This window comes from Herpailurus yagouaroundi, unplaced genomic scaffold (genome assembly GCF_014898765.1).
Source record: "Herpailurus yagouaroundi ecotype Mexico unplaced genomic scaffold, PumYag 28, whole genome shotgun sequence".
Taxonomy (NCBI): domain Eukaryota; kingdom Metazoa; phylum Chordata; class Mammalia; order Carnivora; family Felidae; genus Herpailurus; species Herpailurus yagouaroundi.
Window position 1 is genome coordinate 105,863,349 of NW_024412376.1, and position 19,534 is coordinate 105,882,882.

General features: G+C 45.4%; 1 protein-coding gene across 7 annotated transcripts in view; it reads right to left on the reverse strand.

Annotated features, from left to right (window-relative positions):
• Positions 1-19,534, reverse strand: part of SHROOM3 (shroom family member 3) — a 329,233-nt gene that overhangs the window by 59,272 nt on the left and 250,427 nt on the right. For 6 of the 7 annotated variants that reach the window (XM_040480686.1, XM_040480676.1, XM_040480711.1 and 3 more), the window contains one exon: positions 6,294-6,425. In XM_040480686.1, the coding sequence (XP_040336620.1) occupies positions 6,294-6,425 (132 nt within the window). Of the gene's footprint in view, positions 1-972; positions 1,106-6,293; positions 6,426-19,534 lie in introns of those variants that run through there. The other variant, XM_040480695.1, reaches the window with a different exon arrangement.

Below are 19,534 nucleotides of genomic sequence, written 5' to 3' on the forward strand. Positions count from 1 at the left end.
CCTGTTCTTTCCCATGCCATACGTTCTCTTAAGTGACAGTATTCCCTAGAAGCAAGCACTCACATTAAGCGGACCTCTGAGCAAAAACTTTGAATCAAGATTATATAAGAATAAAAGCGGATTCAAATGAGTGGGAATGGGGAAAAGATAATCAAGCATTTATACCTTCAGCTGTGATGGGGTTACATAATGTACAGCCGGCAATCTCAGTAACCACTTCTTTTCATGTAACTTTAAAGTTGAATGAGGAGACCCACCTTTCCTCTAACATTGAGAACACAGTCACAGGTTCCTTCTCTTCCAACAAATGTTGGCAATGAGAACAGAGAAGAACTTGGCTGCTGGGACACAGACAGCCATTCCTTGTGAGAAATGGAAACAGTCATCTAGGAATTCCCCAAGGAAATGGGGAAGCAAAGCCATGAAGTACACAACACAAAGCAATTGCTAATTTGAAGGAGATAAAAAGCCACTCCAAATACGCACGTGCATCCTAAGACATATGGTGACTGTGGGGCACCTGGGGGGCTCAGTCAGTTAAGCGTCCGACTCTAGGTTTGGGCTCAGGTCGTGATCTCACGGTTCCTGAGTTTGAGCCCCGCATCAGGCTCTCTGATGTCAGTGCAGAGCCTGCTTCGGATCCTCTGTCTCCCTTTCTCTCTGCCCCTCCCTTGCTCACTCTCTCTCTCTCAAAAATAAATAACATTAAAAAAAAAAAAGAAACTTAAAAAAAGGAAATATGATGACTGCATACACAGGAGAGAATAATTAAACATTCCTATGCAGAAATACTAATAGTACTGAATTACATGAATGTGCATATAATGAGAAACTTAAGCATGCAGTTTTTTTTGTGTTTTTTTTTATAAACAGGTATAACACAACATCAAAAAGACACCTGTGAAAGGCTTGTCAGTTGCGAACGCTGCAATGAAAGCGCGAACTCTCACTCTCACATAGTAGTGGGCTTACCTTGTGGCAAACAGAAGCATCCTAGATAACAGCCCTCTGGCCAACTGCATGTCATATTCAGGGCTGGGATAAAAAGCCATCTCTCCCAACTACTGCCCTCTCTGCTCCTGTCGGGGTTGCAAAGGCTTCCCAACAGTCCCCTGCACCTCCTGTCACACCGCCCAAACCACCCGGAACTCGCTTAGTGTGCAGCTAGCTGGGTGGGACTCACATTCCCAGTCACCTCTGCAAAATGGCCAATTAAAATTCAATTCCTGCCAAATAAGAGGGAAGAAGAGAAGGTGACCCTTGGTAACTTTTCCGGCAAGAGCCAGCACCTTAGACAATAGCGTGCAGCTTAGAAATGCTAGAATTCCATTTTGTGGGCAGGAGGAGGAGGGAAGCAAGGAAAACCATCTGCTGATAAAATGCATCAAACTGGAATCAGGAAGTTCCCTTGAATGATCTCTGCCAAACCCTCAGCCTCCTCCACATGCAAAAATGCCACTGTCTGCAAAAGTGTGTGTTAATTGCTTTAAGCTTCCCAGTTTGGGAGGCTACTGAGGCAGGGGTCCAAATCAACATCCCCTGAGACCTGCTAGGCACACTGTCCGGAGAACACGAAGTCAGCAGCCCCGGGACAAAACTCACTGCCAAGGGACGTACAAAGTCCCAGCTGAACTAACCGTGTTGCTTCGCTGAGAATTAGGAGTGAAACCCTGAGCTTGTGTTATCTATTTGTCTTGATTTATTTTACAGAGCACAGACCACCATGTGGTAAATGCTTAGTGAGTAAATGAGGCAGTTATTATAATGATGGTACAACTGGTGGGGGCGGGGGGAGAGGTTTGTGGAGGAAAGCACTGGTTCAGGAAATACTGAATTTCAAGCTAGAACATTTTGTCTCCTTTACCAACTCACTGAACTAGCCTGGCCGAAGGCTTGACAGGTTTTACGGAGATGTTTCTGTTAAGATAAATGAGATCACAGGATTCCTACTGACAGAGTTAGATAAGAGAGCATTCAGGGGTCTCAGCAGGAAGGGAAGGATGGGATTGGATCTGTGAGAATATTAAGCCCTGGGCCAGAAAGAGTTTCTCTCTCTAAATCTGGTTGCTTGGCTGGTCACTGTCTACATCTGGGGGAGGATGGAGTTTCTTGCTCTTACTCTTGTTTTTCTTATGCGTAAATGAGAAAAATCCTTCCTGGCTATTTGCTCCATGAAAAAGGAACTATCTATGACTCTGACCCAGTGCACTTGGAATTGGCTCATGAAGTAGCCCCAGCACTTTCCAATTCCAAGAGCTGCGACTTATCACAAAGTAGACTTGCTCAATGGCCACTACTAACCTACCAACTCGACACTTGGAAGACTCCTAAGGAGCTGATAAGCACATCGCTTCTGCCCTAAGTGGAAGACCAGGACATCAGCACCTCACCCCTTTCCATATTTCAAGACAGGATTTAGACCAGAGCCAGCCTGAAAGAGAAACAATGACCAAAGCTGGAATAATGTAAGCAATGAAAATAATGTAAGAGCAAAAGTGCATTGGATTACAACACAGAGAAGAAAATAAACATGAAGGAGTCCTTACTGATACAGTTAAAATAAGTAGGGAAAGAGACAGCTCTTCCTTACAGAAGAATTCCAACTAATAAATACAGAAGGAAGGAAGAAAATATGGAATCACCTTAGAACATTATAGTAATCACTGTTGCAGGGACTATATCCACCAATGGAGAAAGTCTGAGGACAAATAGGATATTCACATAGTCTCAAAGTTATCTCTGCCAAGATATTAATTACAAAGAGATGAATAACTGTACGGTAGAGAAACCTGGCAGACTTTACCTCAACCCAGTCATCAAGGTTGACATCACCAGGAGTAAAACATATGGACATAACGTAATCCCTGATAGGACATGCAACCAGGACGCCATCACTTCTGTGGTATTCTTGCCAAAAATGTATAGCTTCAATCTAATCATGAGACAATATCAAACAAACCCAAAAAGAAGGCATTCTACAAAATAACTGGCCCATACTCTTTCAGTGTGTCAAGGTTGGAAAAGACAAGGAAAAACTAAGGAAATATCAGATTAGAGGAAACTAAGGAAACATGCCAAATACAATATAGAATCCTGGAACAAAAAAGGGATGTTCATAGGGGAAAAAATGATAAAAACTGAATAAAGTCTTCTGTATATAGCCTGTAGTTAATAGCACTTTATCAATAGCAATTTCTTAGTTGTTTTTTTTCAATATATGAAATTTATTGTCAAATTGGTTTCCATACAACACCCAGTGCTCATCCCAAAAGGTGCCCTCCTCAATGCCCATCACCCACCCTCCCCTCCCTCCCACCCCCCATCAACCCTCAGTTTGTTCTCAGTTTTTAAGAGTCTCTTATGCTCTGGCTCTCTTCCACCCTAACCTCTTTTTTTTTTTTCTTCCCCTCCCCCATGGGTTTCTGTTAAGTTTCTCAGGATCCACATAAGAGTGAAAACATACGGTATCTGTCTTTCTCTGTATGGCTTATTTCACTTAGCATCACACTCTCCAGTTCCATCCACGTTGCTACAAAGGGCCGTATTTCGTTCCTTCTCATTGCCACGTAGTACTCCATTGTGTATATAAACCACAATTTCTTTATCCATTCATCAGTTGATGGACATTTAGGCTCTTTCCATAATTTGGCTATTGTTGAGAGTGCTGCTGTAAACATTGGGGTACAAGTGCCCCTATGCATCAGTACTCCTGTATCCCTTGGGTAAATTCCTAGCAGTGCTATTGCTGGGTCATAGGGTAGGTCTATTTTTAATTTTCTGAGGAACCTCCACACTGCTTTCCAGAGTGGCTGTACCAATTTGCATTCCCACCAACAGTGCAAGAGGGTTCCCGTTTCTCCACATCCTCTCCAGCATCTATAGTCTCCTGATTTGTTCATTTTGGCCACTCTGACTGGCGTGAGGTGATATCTGAGTGTGGTTTTGATTTGTATTTCCCTGATAAGGAGCGACGTTGAGCATCTTTTCATGTGCCTGTTGGCCATCCGGATGTCCTCTTTAGAGAAGTGTCTATTCATGTTTTCTGTCCATTTCTGGGTTGTTTTTCGGGTGTGGAGTTTGGTGAGCTCTTTATAGATTTTGGATACTAGCCCTTTGTCCGATATGTCATTTGCAAATATCTTTTCCCATTCCGTTGGTTGCCTTTTAGTTTTGTTGGTTGTTTCCTTTGCTGTGCAGAAGCTTTTTATCTTCATAAGGTCCCAGTAGCAATTTCTTAGTTTTGATATTTGGATTATGATGATAAAAGATGTAAACATTAGGGAGAGCTAGGTGATGGGTGTACTGGAAATCTCTGTACTATTTTTGCAACTTTTTTATGACTCTAAAATTATTTTGAAATAAAAAGTAAAACCCAAAATGGGCAGGATTTAGGATCGGAGTATAACTGGATGAGAACCACTCCCATTTCCAAGTTCAGTCCTACATCAGTAACACTTGGGATACAGAGATCTCTTCCTCTAGGAAAGAGGAAGCCAGCTATTGCAGGGGCTTACAATAAATATAGTTGTGGAGTCAAGACACACACGTGAAATTCCTAGAGTATACGGAGTTAAAGGGATATGCGTGGGAGCAATGTATCCTTTTTAAAAAGGAAGTTGCTTGCCCATCCACTCCCTTCCTGTCCCCCTTCACACAGACAGACCACTGATGGCCAGCTTTGACCATGCTGATGAAGGCAACCCCCAAAAATTTTTTAATGTTTATTTATTATTGAGACAGAGAGACACAGAGCATGAGCAGGGGAGGGGTAGAGAGAGGGGAGACACAGAATCTGAAGTAGGCTCCAGGCTCTGTCAGCACAGAGCCCAACATGGGGCTTGAACCCACAGACCGTGAGATCATGACCTGAGCCGAAGTCGGTGACCTAACCAACTGAGCCACCCAGGTGCCCCAACCCCGGCTCATTTTAAAGACTGTCTCTTCATGGATAGGACACCATCCAGGTATACAATTAGGTTCATTTGTTTATCCAACTGTTAAAGATCGATTTGTAAAATCTTTTCCTTGTTTCAAGCTCAAACTCAGGTCTGTGTGATTCCAGTGCTCAAGTACGGCTTCAGTCAATCTATGCTTTTCCTGCCTTCATCAGCCTAATGGTCCCACACTTATTCCCAAGGGCCCCACTGGCAGCAGCGTGGAAGTCACACTCTTTAATCTGTCTTCTCCCTTCTCCCATCCTCATCTGCTATCGATCTGCTTCCTAAATTCATCTCGAATCATGTCTCCTCTCTTGTCCCATCACCGTTTGTGTGGTTCAATCCTGATCATTTTCTTCCCAGGCTATCGCAGTAACTTAACTACAACCTCTGGCCTTGAGCACATTGGTGCTGATGCCACACCAACCTACACAGCCCAGTGGAGTCTTCCCAAGTAGAAGGCTCTGGTTCTCTACATTGACAATCCAAGGAGGCTAAAGGACATAGTTCTCAGGGCTCTGCCTCTTCAGGCTGGCCCGAGAACAGCCTTTGCCAGCTGGCTCCCTTGTAGCCAGCACCTTCTGCAAATCTGACCTGTCCTCTACCACTAACCGAATTCCTACAGCTGTGGGAGCACACAGGAGCACAGAGGATGCACAGGTGAGTAGCTGCAAATGTTTTTTAGGCTAACTTTACAATCTCAGGACACTCCTCAGTTAACAGAGGACAAGAGTTTTATATGATCATCAGTTCAAAGAGGAATTAATCTTGCTGTACAATTTAACACATTTGTCATTTCCAAAGTGTAAGACCTTGGTTGGTATATTGCTGTGAGTGTTTTCCACTGTAGTTTCAAAAACAGTTACGGATGTGGTTTTTAAAAAGATATCTGAATCAGGGGTGCCTGGGTGGCTCAGCTGGTAAAGCTTCTGACTTCAGCTCAGGTCATGATCTCGCGGTTCATGAGTTCGAGCCTTGCGTCAGGCTCTGTGCTGACAGCTCAGAGCCTGGAGCCTGCTTCACATTCTGTGTCTGTCTCTCTCTCTTCCCCTCCCCTGCTCACACTCTGTATGTCTCTCTCTCTCTCTCTCTCTCTCAAAAATAAACAAACATACAAAAAAAAAAGAGAGAGATCTGACTCAAATGATTTGAGGGAGCCCCAGACTACCTCCCGGGAACTTTAGGGTTCTTCAGAAACTATTTTGGAAACCATCATTATTGTACTCTGAGCTGCTATCAGACCTCTTTGTTCAGCCCCTCCTACCTGTATCTTGACCAGCCTTGCCCCCAGTCCCTTTTCTTCCAGCAGCTGGGTTCCTTTTCTGAACTGCTCCGCACAGACTCTGTGTCTCTTACCTGTGCTTCGGCCGAAGCTTAACTCCTCCTGACCATGCTGCTTTCCTGTGCTGGGGGTCCGAGGTGAGGGGCTCTGGGCTGAGGGAGTCAGAGGTACTGGTACCTGCAGGGCCTGGGTCTGCACACGCATCTCTGGCAAAACAAAAGAATGGGAAAACGGGAAAATATGATGGTGTTCATGGGAAGGGCGCACTAATGAATCAACAAGAAAAATGCATGAAAATTAACTGAGCGGTTAAAGCAGAACTGCAGGCTGAGTACAGACTTCTCAGCCTGCACCCACTGAAGTGCTCTGCTCCAAAGAAGGCAGGCCCATGCCTGAGGGGCTTCATCCTTTCCCATCTATGTTTCTGTGCAGCACTAAAGTAGACTTCCCAGTTTAAAATACCAGGTTTTCCAACCAAGGGGGAAGAAAGAGACACTACAATGAAGGTGAACTCCCCCTATATTTCAGCCTCCATCAGTAAATAAGTGAGAAACTGGACTCACTAAAGCAAATGGCCAGGCAACGTCCCTGAAACCCAGTCCCCACTGCCTCCCTTCTTTTTTTTAATGTTTAGAGAGAGAGTGCGTTTGCGTGAACAGGAGGAAGAGGAAGAGGAGGAAGAGGAGGAAGAGGAGGAGGAGGAGGAGGAGGAGGAGGAGGAGGAGGAGGAGGAAGAGGAGGAAGAGGAGGAGGAGGAGGAGAGACAGACAGACAGAGAGAGTCCCAAGCAGGCTCCGTGCCATCAGAGCAGAGCCCAAAATGGGGCTTGATCTCACAAACTGTGACCAGAGCGGAAATCAAGAGTCGGACGCTTACCTGACTGAGCCACCCAGGCACCCCAGACCACTGCCTCCCTTCTCAATTCATTATAAGGAGAGTCACCCCCAAGGGGAGCAGGCCTCCTCTGTTCAGTGAGTGGCAGCTCAGAAGAGCATGCCAACTCTTAAGCCTTAGCTGTTTCAGATTGTCTAGATTCCACCGTGCTGGAGGCAAGCCTTTTATGTGTCCATTTAAGTCCACCCTCCCACCCCCCAGGTCCCTAACACCATTCTCTTTTCCTCCCCAGTCCCAAGCAGTCAGAGAAAATTTTAAGCCCTGCGTGACCAATATGTGGCACACATTCTGCCACAAGAACAGGTGTATTTCTTCCCCTTAGGAGACTCTCAGCTTCTGAATTTCCAAATGCCTAACTTGAAGGCCCCCTCTTGATCAGACGGTCGCCTGCATCAGGCTCTGAAGCAGTTTTGTCATTATTCTGCTCTGCTGGGTACCAGTGATGTGTTTTCAGTGTGGGTCTTTGAGGATCATTCTGAGACTAGGAGAGCCTACCGGTGGCCCCCACACATGTCCTGTGAGCAGGAATCGGAGAAGAGGCAAATGCATGCAGCTTCTCCTCTGTGTGAGCCTTGGCTGAGAAGAGGCGGGATTATCAAATGGCTGTCAATTTCTTTTATTTCAGGACACAGAGGGAGATGACCAAGGAGTTTCCATTTCTAAGATATGCTTCCTTAGCTAAGTACCCTTACCCCTTTCTGTACATTACTTTTTCTCATCAAATTTAGGATTCCTGGAGTTGAATATGGTCAATATAAGTCTAGGCTTGAAGTCTGAAGGCTCAGTTGAGGTTCTGTCACTTAATTGAAAGACATTGGGCAAATGCCCTCTGAACCTAGGCCCCACATCTGTAATATAAATATAAGAGGCAGGGCACAGCATGACTAGGGGGCTGGTTCCGTAGGCAGCCTCTCTGATTTGGAGTCCTGACTCTTCCTACCGACTAGCTCTGTGACTCTGACCCCTCTGTGTCCCGGCTGTCTCATCTCTGAAAGAGGCGTAAAAGAACACCGTTTTTCATAGAGCTGTTGAGAAGCTGAAGCTAATTCAGATGAAGCACTTAGGATAGAGCCTGGCACATGCTCAGTACTCAGCAAATTAGCCAATATTATCATGCCCATCTTGCGAAATTGCTGCTAAGTCTTCTAGATGATGTCTGTTACCTGTCTAGCACACTGCCTACAGGTGGTATTTGAATTATTTTCACAATCATTTTACTGCAGTACCTCCATGTTAGAGGTCCTTTCAGCAAAGATGTTCTACGAAACAGACACCACTAAAAAGACCGAATCTATGCTTGGAATAATCGCAGGAAGAGCTTTGGCCAGAGAGTTAATATGTCAAAGCCTTTTGCAGAATTCATCCCGTGGTCCCCAATTAGGATTACTCCTACAACCGTCAGAGGCACCAACACCACCTGGCTTAAACCGGGGGCAGAAAACAGACTCAAGGGTATCTCACCATCAGATGTGTGAATGTAAATATTACATGTGCGTCACGAGCACACCCAGGACCACTCACCGGTATAATCCATTCTGACAGCAAGCTTTCCTTTCTAGTCTCCTCTAGATGCCTATGTGTCTGCTAGTGGAGAACAAAGGCCAAGCCTGAGCTTTCATAAAACCTCTGTGGCGTTTAATACCTTCCTCATTTGGGGCCTGAACCACAATTGCTGGCTCTGTCCTTTCTGCACCACAGCGAAGCCCTTTCCTCTTTCCTTGCCCGCTCCCCCTTCCTGGGAGGTGCCAGGTGATGGAAGGTCCAGGAGGGCACTGTCACGGGGAAGTGTTGGCAGGAAGGACAGGCAAATGGGAAAGAGATGGAAGCACAAGGAACAGGAGATGATCTCATCCTTTCAAGGACTTTCGATACAGGATTCCTCGCAACCCTAGGAAAGCAGAGACCGGCACCCCAGCATTGCTCTCCAGGCCACTGGCTGTCTGGTCACCTGCCACCTCCAGGAGACCGACTGAGGTCAGCAACTGGGTGTGAGGGTTCATGGAACTCATGTAGCTTGTTGCTGACTGCGGTCCCCCCACTCTCCCCCTTGCTAAACCACAGCACGGCCTCCCTGCTAATCTACGCCTCCCCCCACCCTGGATGGGCTGGCTCCAGAGGCCAGATGGAGGTCCTGGCACTCTCTGCGTGGGCTTTCTGGATGTATCATACAAACTAGAAAAGAGGCTAGAGAGAATGCAGGAAGAATCGCCAGCACTTAGAACACAGCTTTTCTGCCTTAAACTCTTTCTAGAATCATCTGGACGACAAACATTTAAAACATTTATATGTTCTAATGAAAAAAAAAATCCATGATGAATCTAGACCTAAATTAGTCCTGGAATGAGTGTTGGGAAGCCTATTACCCCAAAGACCTCCCCGTTGGACTCCTCACTTCGCCTTTTAATCCCCTCGCCAGTTATCTTATCTGCACCTTGAACTTGGCCTGTCTCTGCAATGCACATTTTCCCACCCACCTAAGGTTACTATGCTTCCGGCCTCTCAGCAGAGTGGAACTGGCAAAGCCTACAATGTGCTCTGATCTCGTGCCCCACTGGTGCTACTGTGATTCCACACGCCCGGGACAGATTATTCCAAGTCTTTCCTATAGAAGGAGATGTGTGCTTTCCCATATACCAGGAGTCATTCTCACAACTTCTCTATAAAGGCAAAACCTAACTGTTTGGGCCCCATCTTCCAGATGAATACGCCGAGACAGACAGGTTGTATATCTTGGCTCAAACCATACATGGAATCACACTCACACGGGATAAAAATCACCAACCATTAGTTACTCTTCTTCCTTTCAGTGTAAAAGCTTCAAACTTGTCTACTTTATATCACAAATTCTGTAGGCCTTCGAACGACACCCAGATTTGGTCAGAATGGGTGGAGATGGTGATGGTGGGGACTTCAATTAAACATGTTGCCAAATGAGCTTATTTTTTAGTTAAAAGATACTCAAAGGTAGACACCCACAGATACACTGCAGAAGCCTTAGACTCAATGAAACAAGTTCAAGTGAAAAAATACAGAGGTAAACCATATGCCTCTCCAGCCTTATGGAGCTACTTCCAGATCCCAAAAGGCACCACATTCTCCTGGCTTATCCATACTTGCCCTTCAGGTTTCGGTTTGGACATCATCTCCTCCGGGTGCAAGTTGGCATGAGGTGCTGCACCCCGTGCTAGCTATAGGTGTGCATTTCAAAGCGCAATGCACACTGTCTTCTGACCACCTGTTTGCTGGTCTGTCTTCCTCTACATGCTTAGAAAGGCAAGCAGACCAGCTTGCTGCCTGGCACACTGAGTTGCTTGATAATCATTTGTTAAATGAACAAAATATTGCCAAATGTTCAACAGATCTGTAACGTGTCTTCCTTCCCATCTCCTTTTTGTTCACTTAACTGGCTGGCAAAGCTAATGAGGGTTGCGGGGGCGGGGGGAACTGTTTGTATATTGCTTCTTGCTCTTCCCCAGTCTCAAGATCCAGGTTTAGGAGGAGCTAAAAACAAAATTGTGAACCACAATCCTCTTGTCATCTTTCTTCCCCAGACAGTTAAGAAACAAGAAATCCAGGCCAACTGCCTCCATTTCTACTTCCTGTGATGATTACACTCATATTTTGTCCACCCTCTCCCCCCCCACCCCCAATATTCCTAACTCATGAATATACACTGGCTACTTTACTATTTGATATTTTAGTAGAGTTATTCACTGCTTTCTGAACTGAGTGTCAGCCAACATCAGAAGTTCCAGATCATTCTGTTCCCTGTGGCTCTCCTGAACAGCATGAAAATTGGGGGGAGGCCTGGAGAAGCTGGAGTAAGAGCTGTGAGGAACTGAGCCAGACATTTTAAATGGTCTTTCCAGATCCCTTTAGATTCCTGCTTTCTACTGAGTTTAAATACTTTTATTTTGTCTTGGGGCAGAGTGGCAAAGAATCATCTCTCCTTGGCAGGGACTGTTACAACATTAGGGAAATGCAGCAATTCCTCCCTTTTTGCGGTGTTTCATCCAACAGGGAAGAGCTTCCTCACTGGCTGCTTCCACTCCTGTCCCCCTTCAATCCAGCGTCTACCCAGCAGCCAGTGACACTTTTAAAAAATGTACATGGCTCAGGGCACCTGGGTGGCTTGGTCAGTTGAGCATCCGTCTCTTGATTTTAGCTCAGGTCATGGGATCAAGCTCCTCGTTGAGCTCTTTGAGGAGCCTGGTGACTGCTTGAGATCCTCTCTCTCTCTCTCTCTCTCTCTCTCTCTTCCCTGTTCACACTCTAAAATTTCTTTTTAAAAATTTAAAAATAAAAAATAAGTTAAAAAAATGCAAATGGCTCATGTCACTTTCTAATAAAACCCTGTGTATCTACCCCCTGCACTTCAGATAGAATTCAAGTTCCTTAAGTTGGCTGTTGAGGCCCAAGTGACCTGGCTTCCAGTCCTCCCTTACACATCACCCTCCTACTTCGCCCTGACCTCACAGGCCAGCCTTAAGCTCCCATCCCACCAACCTCTTCACCTTCACACATGCTGTTCCCACTGCCCGGAACAGTCTTCCTCCCAATTTCTTCACTTGGCTGGCTCCTCCTTAGCCTTCTGGTCCCAGGTCGAACATCACCCCATCTACTGCCAAAGTCTCTTTCCTGGCACCTGGTCTTTTCTTTCATGGCACTACTGGCCGCATGTAATTATTCACTGGCACATGGTCTATTTCCTCTACTAAATGGCAAGCTCAGTGAAGTCTGGGCCCCTGGCTGGTCTGTCTCCAATTTTGTTTTTTTAAGCCACTACACACCTAGGGCCTAGCACATTGAGTGGTTCACAGTAGGCACATAATACAGATTTGTTGAATGGATCACAGGAGACTGTAAAAGGACTAGTTGGGATGCATCCAGAATGGAGCTCTCTGCCTGTCAACTCTTAAAGGTATTAAGTTCTTTACTGCACGTGTTTTGGGGAAGGTGGTTCTCTCTTCTTTCAGTTGCTTTCTCTACAAGACTGTCAGCCAATTTCTTTGAGAAAGCACAGTTTGGCCCTATTGGTTCATCTCATTAGCAGCAGGGTTTGTGGGGTGGGGAGGACCGGTGTTGAGGGACCTTGGCCGAGCCTTCCAAACAAACAGTTGGCACGGCCTGGTGCAGTTTCGCTGCCTGATGTTTTGAAGCAGCCAGAATGCTTTCTCAGATTAAGCAGACAGAAGTGCACTTATATAGGCCTGAGCCTGTCCTCAGAGCCCACTGGAGAAATTCCTGTGGATTTATGCTGGATGCCACTGTGTGCTCATTTTCATAATTTGCCTTATTAAAAGTCGTGTTCTTGGTTTCCTGTGTGTTTGTTTGCTTTGTTTTGTCCTGTTCCATGTCCATCATGCGTGAAGCTGGCCTAATTACCAGGTCTCTCTCGGTAGCAGGTTTGAGGGTCATTACTAAAGGCTTCCCACACATTTCTCCTCCGTCTCCTGGAGGGGGTAAAAAGCCTGGACTCTTGGTTTCTCCAGTGTCTGGAAGAAGAGTGGAAGAATTGATGCCATTGGGAACAGATTTCTATTCTTAGCCTAATATAGCTGTTCTCCATTCTTGGATGATTGAGCCATTTATCAAAGTTTTCAGACATCCTCAGTGAACTGTCCTTTCTTTAAAAGCCCCCCGTTCCTTTTGGTTCCTATGTATTTAGACTTAGCCTTCTGGGTCAGGGTCCCTCCATTACTCTCTTTTTTTTATTTTATTTTTTGCTTTTAAAATCACTATTTACCCACCTAGGAAGCTCACTCTGTATTCTCTCAGGCCTAAACCCTATCTGGTGCTCTCCATCATAGCGATGTCACTGATTTGTATTTAAAAACCTCTTCTTTCTGGGGCACCTGCTATGGCTCAGTCGGTTAAGTGCCTGACTTTGGCTCAGGTCATGATCTCACAGTTTGTGAGTTCGAGATCGCATTGGGCTCTCTGTCAGCACAAGCCTGCTTCAGATCCTCTGTCCCCGCCTCTCTTTCTGCCCCTCCCCTGCTCGTTCTCTACCTCTCTCTCAAAATAAATAAATAAACTTAAAAAAAAAAAACTTAAAAAAAAAAAAACAAACCTCTTCCTTCTGCTCATGCACCCTCATTTGGCAGCTTGCTCACTCCAGGAAGGCCACACATAACCCTTCAGTCAGGCGTTGTCGTGATCGGTAGGCCTCAGACCGTGTCCGTCTGTACCTCCTGCTCTTGCTGCTGCTTTTTCTCACTTCATATCCCTTGAAACCTCCCAATGGATCCACGTGTACAATTTGTACCACCGGCATTCAACGTATTTCTGATGTTTGAAACCACAGTAAGCTTAACCATGTCTAGATCTTAGGTAATGACTTCTATGTTGACCTTGCACAAGGACTAGAAAAGGGTGGGTAGGGGAAAAAGCCAGATGACTGGCCAGATCTTTTCACCTACCTAATAAATATTTAATCACTTCAGATTTACCTTTGACTATAATCCCTCCACCCAATGAAGCCTATGCACAGGCAGCCCAGAGCAAGTGCGTAAGAAAACCAAGGGCACTCATGCAAGGCCCTATAGTTAAATTGATGATATCTTTACCACTGGAGGAGTACAGTCCTCCCCTCAAATACTCAGAGCCTGACCTTAAATCAACTCTGATAAGTGGCAGGCTGTGTAATATGGATTAATGTGGATTCTGGAGCCAGCTGCTCACATTCTTATTTGGGCTCTATTACCTAATAGGTGTTCGACCTTTGGCAGATCACTTATAACCTCTTATGCCTCAGTTTCCTCCGCTACAAAATGGGATAATAATAGCACCTACACCAAAGGGTAGTTGTGAGGCTTAAACAAGTTGATATGCCTAAAGCACTTAGAACAGAGCCTGGCAATAAATGTTAACTTAGAATAGAAACTTACATTTATTGGGCACATGGTATGTATCCGATACTGGACTTTAAAAACAGCTATTCAGTGAATTTTCTTATCATGTGAAACAGTGATGATCCTCATTACAGATAAAGAAAGGAAAATGAAATAAAACAAGTAGAAACGGGAATGGCTGAAGGCCACACCCTCTCCTCCATGTCACCCCTCTTTAAATGCCCCTGAGATCACTGGCTTTGAATACTCTTTTCCTTTTTTTTTTTTAATATTTACTTTTGACAGGGAGAGAGAGAGACACACACACAGCGAGAACAGGGGAGGGGCAGAGAGAGAGAGAGAGAGAGAGAGAGAGAGAGAGAGAGAGAGAGAAACACAGAATCAGAAGCAGGCTCCAGGCTCTGAGCTGTCAGCACAGAGCCCAAAGCGGGGCTCGAACCCACAAACCATGAGATCATGACCTGAGCCGAAGTCGGACACAACCGACTGAGCCACCCAGGCGCCCCTGAATACTCTTTTCTTTTTTTTTTTAATTTTTTTTTCAACGTTTTTATTTATTTTTGGGACAGAGAGAGACAGAGCATGAACGGGGGAGGGGCAGAGAGAGAGGGAGACACAGAATCGGAAACAGGCTCCAGGCTCCGAGCCATGAGCCCAGAGCCTGACGCGGGGCTCGAACTCACGGACCACGAGATCGTGACCTGGCTGAAGTCGGACGCTTAACCGACTGCGCCACCCAGGCGCCCCTGAATACTCTTTTCTTAAGCATTGCCACATGTTAAGCCATGCATGCCTGGCATTTCTTCCACATCACCCTTTTGCTACTTATAGGAGACAAAAAGATATGCATGAAAACAAAAGACTAGCAAATATACCAGAATGTTACTACTGGGTGATTATAGATGATATTTTTCTTTTTCTGTATCTTGCAAATTGTTTACGATTAACGGTATAATTACCAGAAAAAGTAAATTAGCCTTATTTTTTTCCTAACTAAAATGAGTCTAAGAGTCTGGTGTCTCCATATTTTTAAAGGGAAATCTTTGTCAGGGAATGAAAGTGGATAGATCTCTCCTGGGAGGAAATCTGGGCAGTGGAAAGACTACACTTGTGGCAGGTTTACTTTGGGAGCTCTAGCAACCACTGAAAATCCTTGTTGGAGGAGGAAGCAGAATTTCTGGGAAGCCAGTATCAGTAGAGAAATGAACGCTTCCTGAGAAAATTCAGCCTCCATCTTTCTTTCCCAACACCCCCTCTCATGCATTCCCAAAGAACCATGCAAATCTCTACACTGAACTGTAATAATTCCTTACTTTATTCTCACCCATTATAGCTTAAAAGTACCTTCCATACATTATTCCTTTTGGCCTTCATAATAATTCTACATAATAGAATGGGTACTATTTAGCCCCACTGAACAGATCTACATTCACAGCCTCACAGAGAGACACTAACTTGCCCTAGTGCAGGACTTGTAAGATACACAACTGGCATATGAAGCCAGGGCCCCTAACTCCAACTCTCACCGTCTCTCATTTCGTATTACTTTTGGATCCTACAGTCCTAAGACTCCATTGATACAGGTGACAAACATTTAATACCAAGACTTCTTCAAAGGGAAAGCTTCTTTGGAAGAAAATAGAAAGCTACTGAAATCCAAACGGGACCCTCTCCAGCCCTAGCCTAAATGTCCCTAGATCTAGAGAGATGATGAGGTCAGATTTTGAAAGACTCCTCATCCTTACCTTTGCCGCCAAAACTGCATTCCTGTTTTTGACTCAGAACTTCCTAACACGGGTCACGCTGCTGAAAACATACAGCACATGTTTCATGCCAAGACTCAGAGGCCACTTCTATACCCTGCCCAATCATCCAACCCCTCCATCAACAATCACTAAGGTCCACAATGGACCACACAATGGATTAGGCCCTGAGCTTGCAATGGCAGTTGAATGGATCCCTCCTGTGAAATTACAAACTAATGGGAAGACAGGCAAGACAACTGTACAAATATACAATGACAAACCATGGTAAGTGCTGGAGAGAGTACATGAGACCACAAGAGTAGTCCACACTCAGCACACCTTCCTCTCCTTTCCATTCCCCCTCTTTCATTGTCTATATATATGCTTGTTTCCCCTGGTCATATGCTTCAAGGAGGGCAGGTTATCAAAGCATAGTCCCAGATGCTGTAATTACCCTATGGAGTGCTCCGAGCCAGGCCATAATCATTACCTGCACAGCCTAATGTAATCCTCACAACTAGTCTCTAAGACAGGTACTTTTATGCTGTTACATCTCCACTTTCCAGATGAGGAAAAGGAAGCTCAGAGAAGCAGAGAAAATTGAACACGCTCTACTGGAACAAAAATTAAATCCAGATCTGGCTGATGACAAAGCCTGTGCTCCTCACCCCCATGCAATAGTCTTAGTTTCTCTTTTCTTCCTTGGCCAGGTAAGGTGCTCTTCTAAGAGATGATGCCCAATGAATATTTAATAAAACTATGCTCCGAGTGGACATTTGGCCAGCTTCCTGGTGGGCTCCCTGTAGTTGCCCACTCTGTCTCACGTGGATGGGCACTGCTGTCTTCCCGGAGGGAAGTTTTGTTGCTGATGCCCTACTTGGACCAGACAGGTATGTTTTTGGTCTCATGAGGCAGGTGGGGAGGGATGCACAGAATATAATGCAATCAGCCCCCAGACCCTCAGCTGACACAGCAAAGAACACAGGAAACAATCTTGATATCCTACATCATGGGAGGGTAAGGTTGGAGCCAAATACAAAATGTCCCAATCCAAATTCCTATGGCTTCCCTCTCCCAGACCACAGTGCATGGCATAGTCCCAGCGATGACCACTAGGACAGTGTGTTAGAAAGGATCTACTTGAGGGGCACCTGGGTGGCTCAGTCGGTTAAGCGTCCAACTTTGGCTCAGGTCACAATCTCATGGTTCGTGGGTTCGAGCCCCGCATTGAGCTCTGTGCTGACAGCTCGGAGACTGGAGCCTGCTTCTGATTCTCTGTCTCCCTTTCTCTCTCTGCCCCTCCCCTGCTCACACTCTGTCTCTGTTTCTCAAAAATAAATAAATGTAAAAAAAAAAAAATTAAGAAAGGACCCACTTGAGGTGAGAGGAGCAAGAGAGAGAGAATAAGCAGCAATGTGGTAGAAGTAACATAGGAAAACATTTGGTAACACTTCCTCCCTTCTTTCCACACATTAGGAAAAAGCAGTTGGGATGATTAAGCGGAACACCCAAAATGGCCATATGGGCACACACTAACATAGAGGGAGATAATACTGGACCAGCAGCCGGGAGACCTGCACTGGGTTAGGACAGGTGAGCTATAGGGTTTCTTCTACCTGTAATGGTCTATGAACCGAGGTGAGAAAAAAAAGGGCATAAGTAACAATCCTGAGTGAGAAAACACAATTTCTGAGTACCTTCATCCATTAAGTGATGAGTGCTTTCTACATGCAGGTTCCAAGCTAGAATCTGTGTGGAATAAAAGACAATTTCTGATCTCCAGTCTCGCTGGAGACACATACACACACGATTTGGATCAGATTGACCTGGGTTGCATCTGAGCTCGGCTAGTCCCTGGCCATGATTCTGACCCTCAGGACCTCATGTATAAAAAAGGGGACAGAGTATTATCTGCCTTGTGGCAAGGCTGTGAGATCCAGGGAGACTGGCTCATGGGAACCACTACCAGACACAGCCACGATCACATGATCACAGTGGTCTACATGAGAGAGACGAACAGGATAAGCCATCAAGGGGTGTGACCGCATGGTTGGTATAATGACGGGCTCTTTAATTCCTCAAAACAGGAAAACTGCAAATGTCCAAAGCATTTAGGGAGGGATATAAATATTTAACTCCAGGGTGGAGGATTTTTTGCACATAATTAACAAGAAATATGGAGCATGAGGAAGGCCCCTTGGGAAGGGACGAACACAGAGGACCTAGCAGCTGGTATGAAAGAAATAGTTCCTCAAGCACAAGGATGACAGAATTAGCCTAAGGAGCTCTTCCAGGGGCCTCCTCTCATCAGAGGAGCCCCAGGCACCGGACAGAAATGGCACTTCAGGGAATGTATGTGCACGGATATGTTAAAAACATGACTTTGGGCCCAGGGTGGGTTTTTTTTTTTTTTTTTTTTTTTTTTTTGAGTCCCTGGAGTCCTCCCACATCAGGCTCGGAGCGAGACATCCCTCCCCTCCTCCTGGCTTTGGAAGGTTCCTGGGGTTGCAATGTAGTCAGTGGGAGCCAGCGTTTCACTCTCCATCTACATGCAAACTAAGTCACTCCTGTCCTAAACCTGCCCAGAGAAGAGGGGTGGACCTTAAAACTGGAAATGGAGACCGTCATTCATTGAGAGAAAATAGGTCCCTTGCTCAATTTGGCATCAGCTGAGGAATCTTAGAAAAAATGAACTCACCCCCTTGTTTGTGAGGAAGGCCTAATCCTCACTTTGCCCAAGAGGATTATTGGGTGTTAGAAGGAAGCTTGCATGCACTTTTTTTAAGCTTGTGCCAACTGCATTTGTGTCCACAGTATCCAAGATTCGTTCTGCTGTTTAGGGGAGATAATAGACATTCCAGGCTATTTTAATGCCTCTGAATCACAAACCTGAATGTTTCCAACCTTTGCTATCACCCCACACAGGACCCTGTCTCCCAAGCTTTCCCACAGCTGTTGCTTTAATTCTTGGGAAGCAAGTCTGAATGGAAGCCAAGGTACCAAGGTATAGACAATTTGTGGAAAAGTAATGGTTTGCCATTTACAATATACCTTTCCAAGGTGTTTGTCACTATGGTCCACAGGCTGAGTTTCAACTTAGCCCCATCATTTTTCCTTTCCTTTGGTTACTATAGGATTAATGTAATACAGTCTGGAAATTTTATTTCTTTTAAATCCTGTATGTCCCTACTCACTCCAACACTGTCCTATCCTCCTCAGGGGAATTCTGGACCCACGAACATATGTCACACAAGAGTGGGACTGACCTGACAAAATCTGTCTTGAGTTTAGCATAGCATTCTCAAAACATCACTTAAAAATATTACAAATTGGCACCTGTGTTAGGCTTTATAATTTAGAAAGTATTTTTACATGACAAATTTAATTCTTTTCTTTTTTTAAAAATTTTTTTTTTTCAACATTTATTGATTTTTGGGACAGAGAGAGACAGAGCATGAACGGGGGAGGGGCAGAGAGAGAGGGAGACACAGAATCGGAAACAGGCTCCAGGCTCCGAGCCATCAGCCCAGAGCCTGACGCGGGGCTGGAACTCACGGACCGCGAGATCGTGACCTGGCTGAAGTCGGACGCTCAACCGACTGCGCCACCCCGGCGCCCCTAATTCTTATAACAACCCCGTGAGACATGGCCCCCTTTCACAGAAGTGAAAACTGAGGCACAGGTAATTTTTTTAAATGTCTATTTATCTTGAGAGAAAGAGAGCACACACACGCACATGAGCAGGGGGAGGGGCAGAGTGAGAGGGAGACACAGAATCCCAAGCAGGTTCTGTGCTGTTGGCCACAGAGCCAGACATGAGGC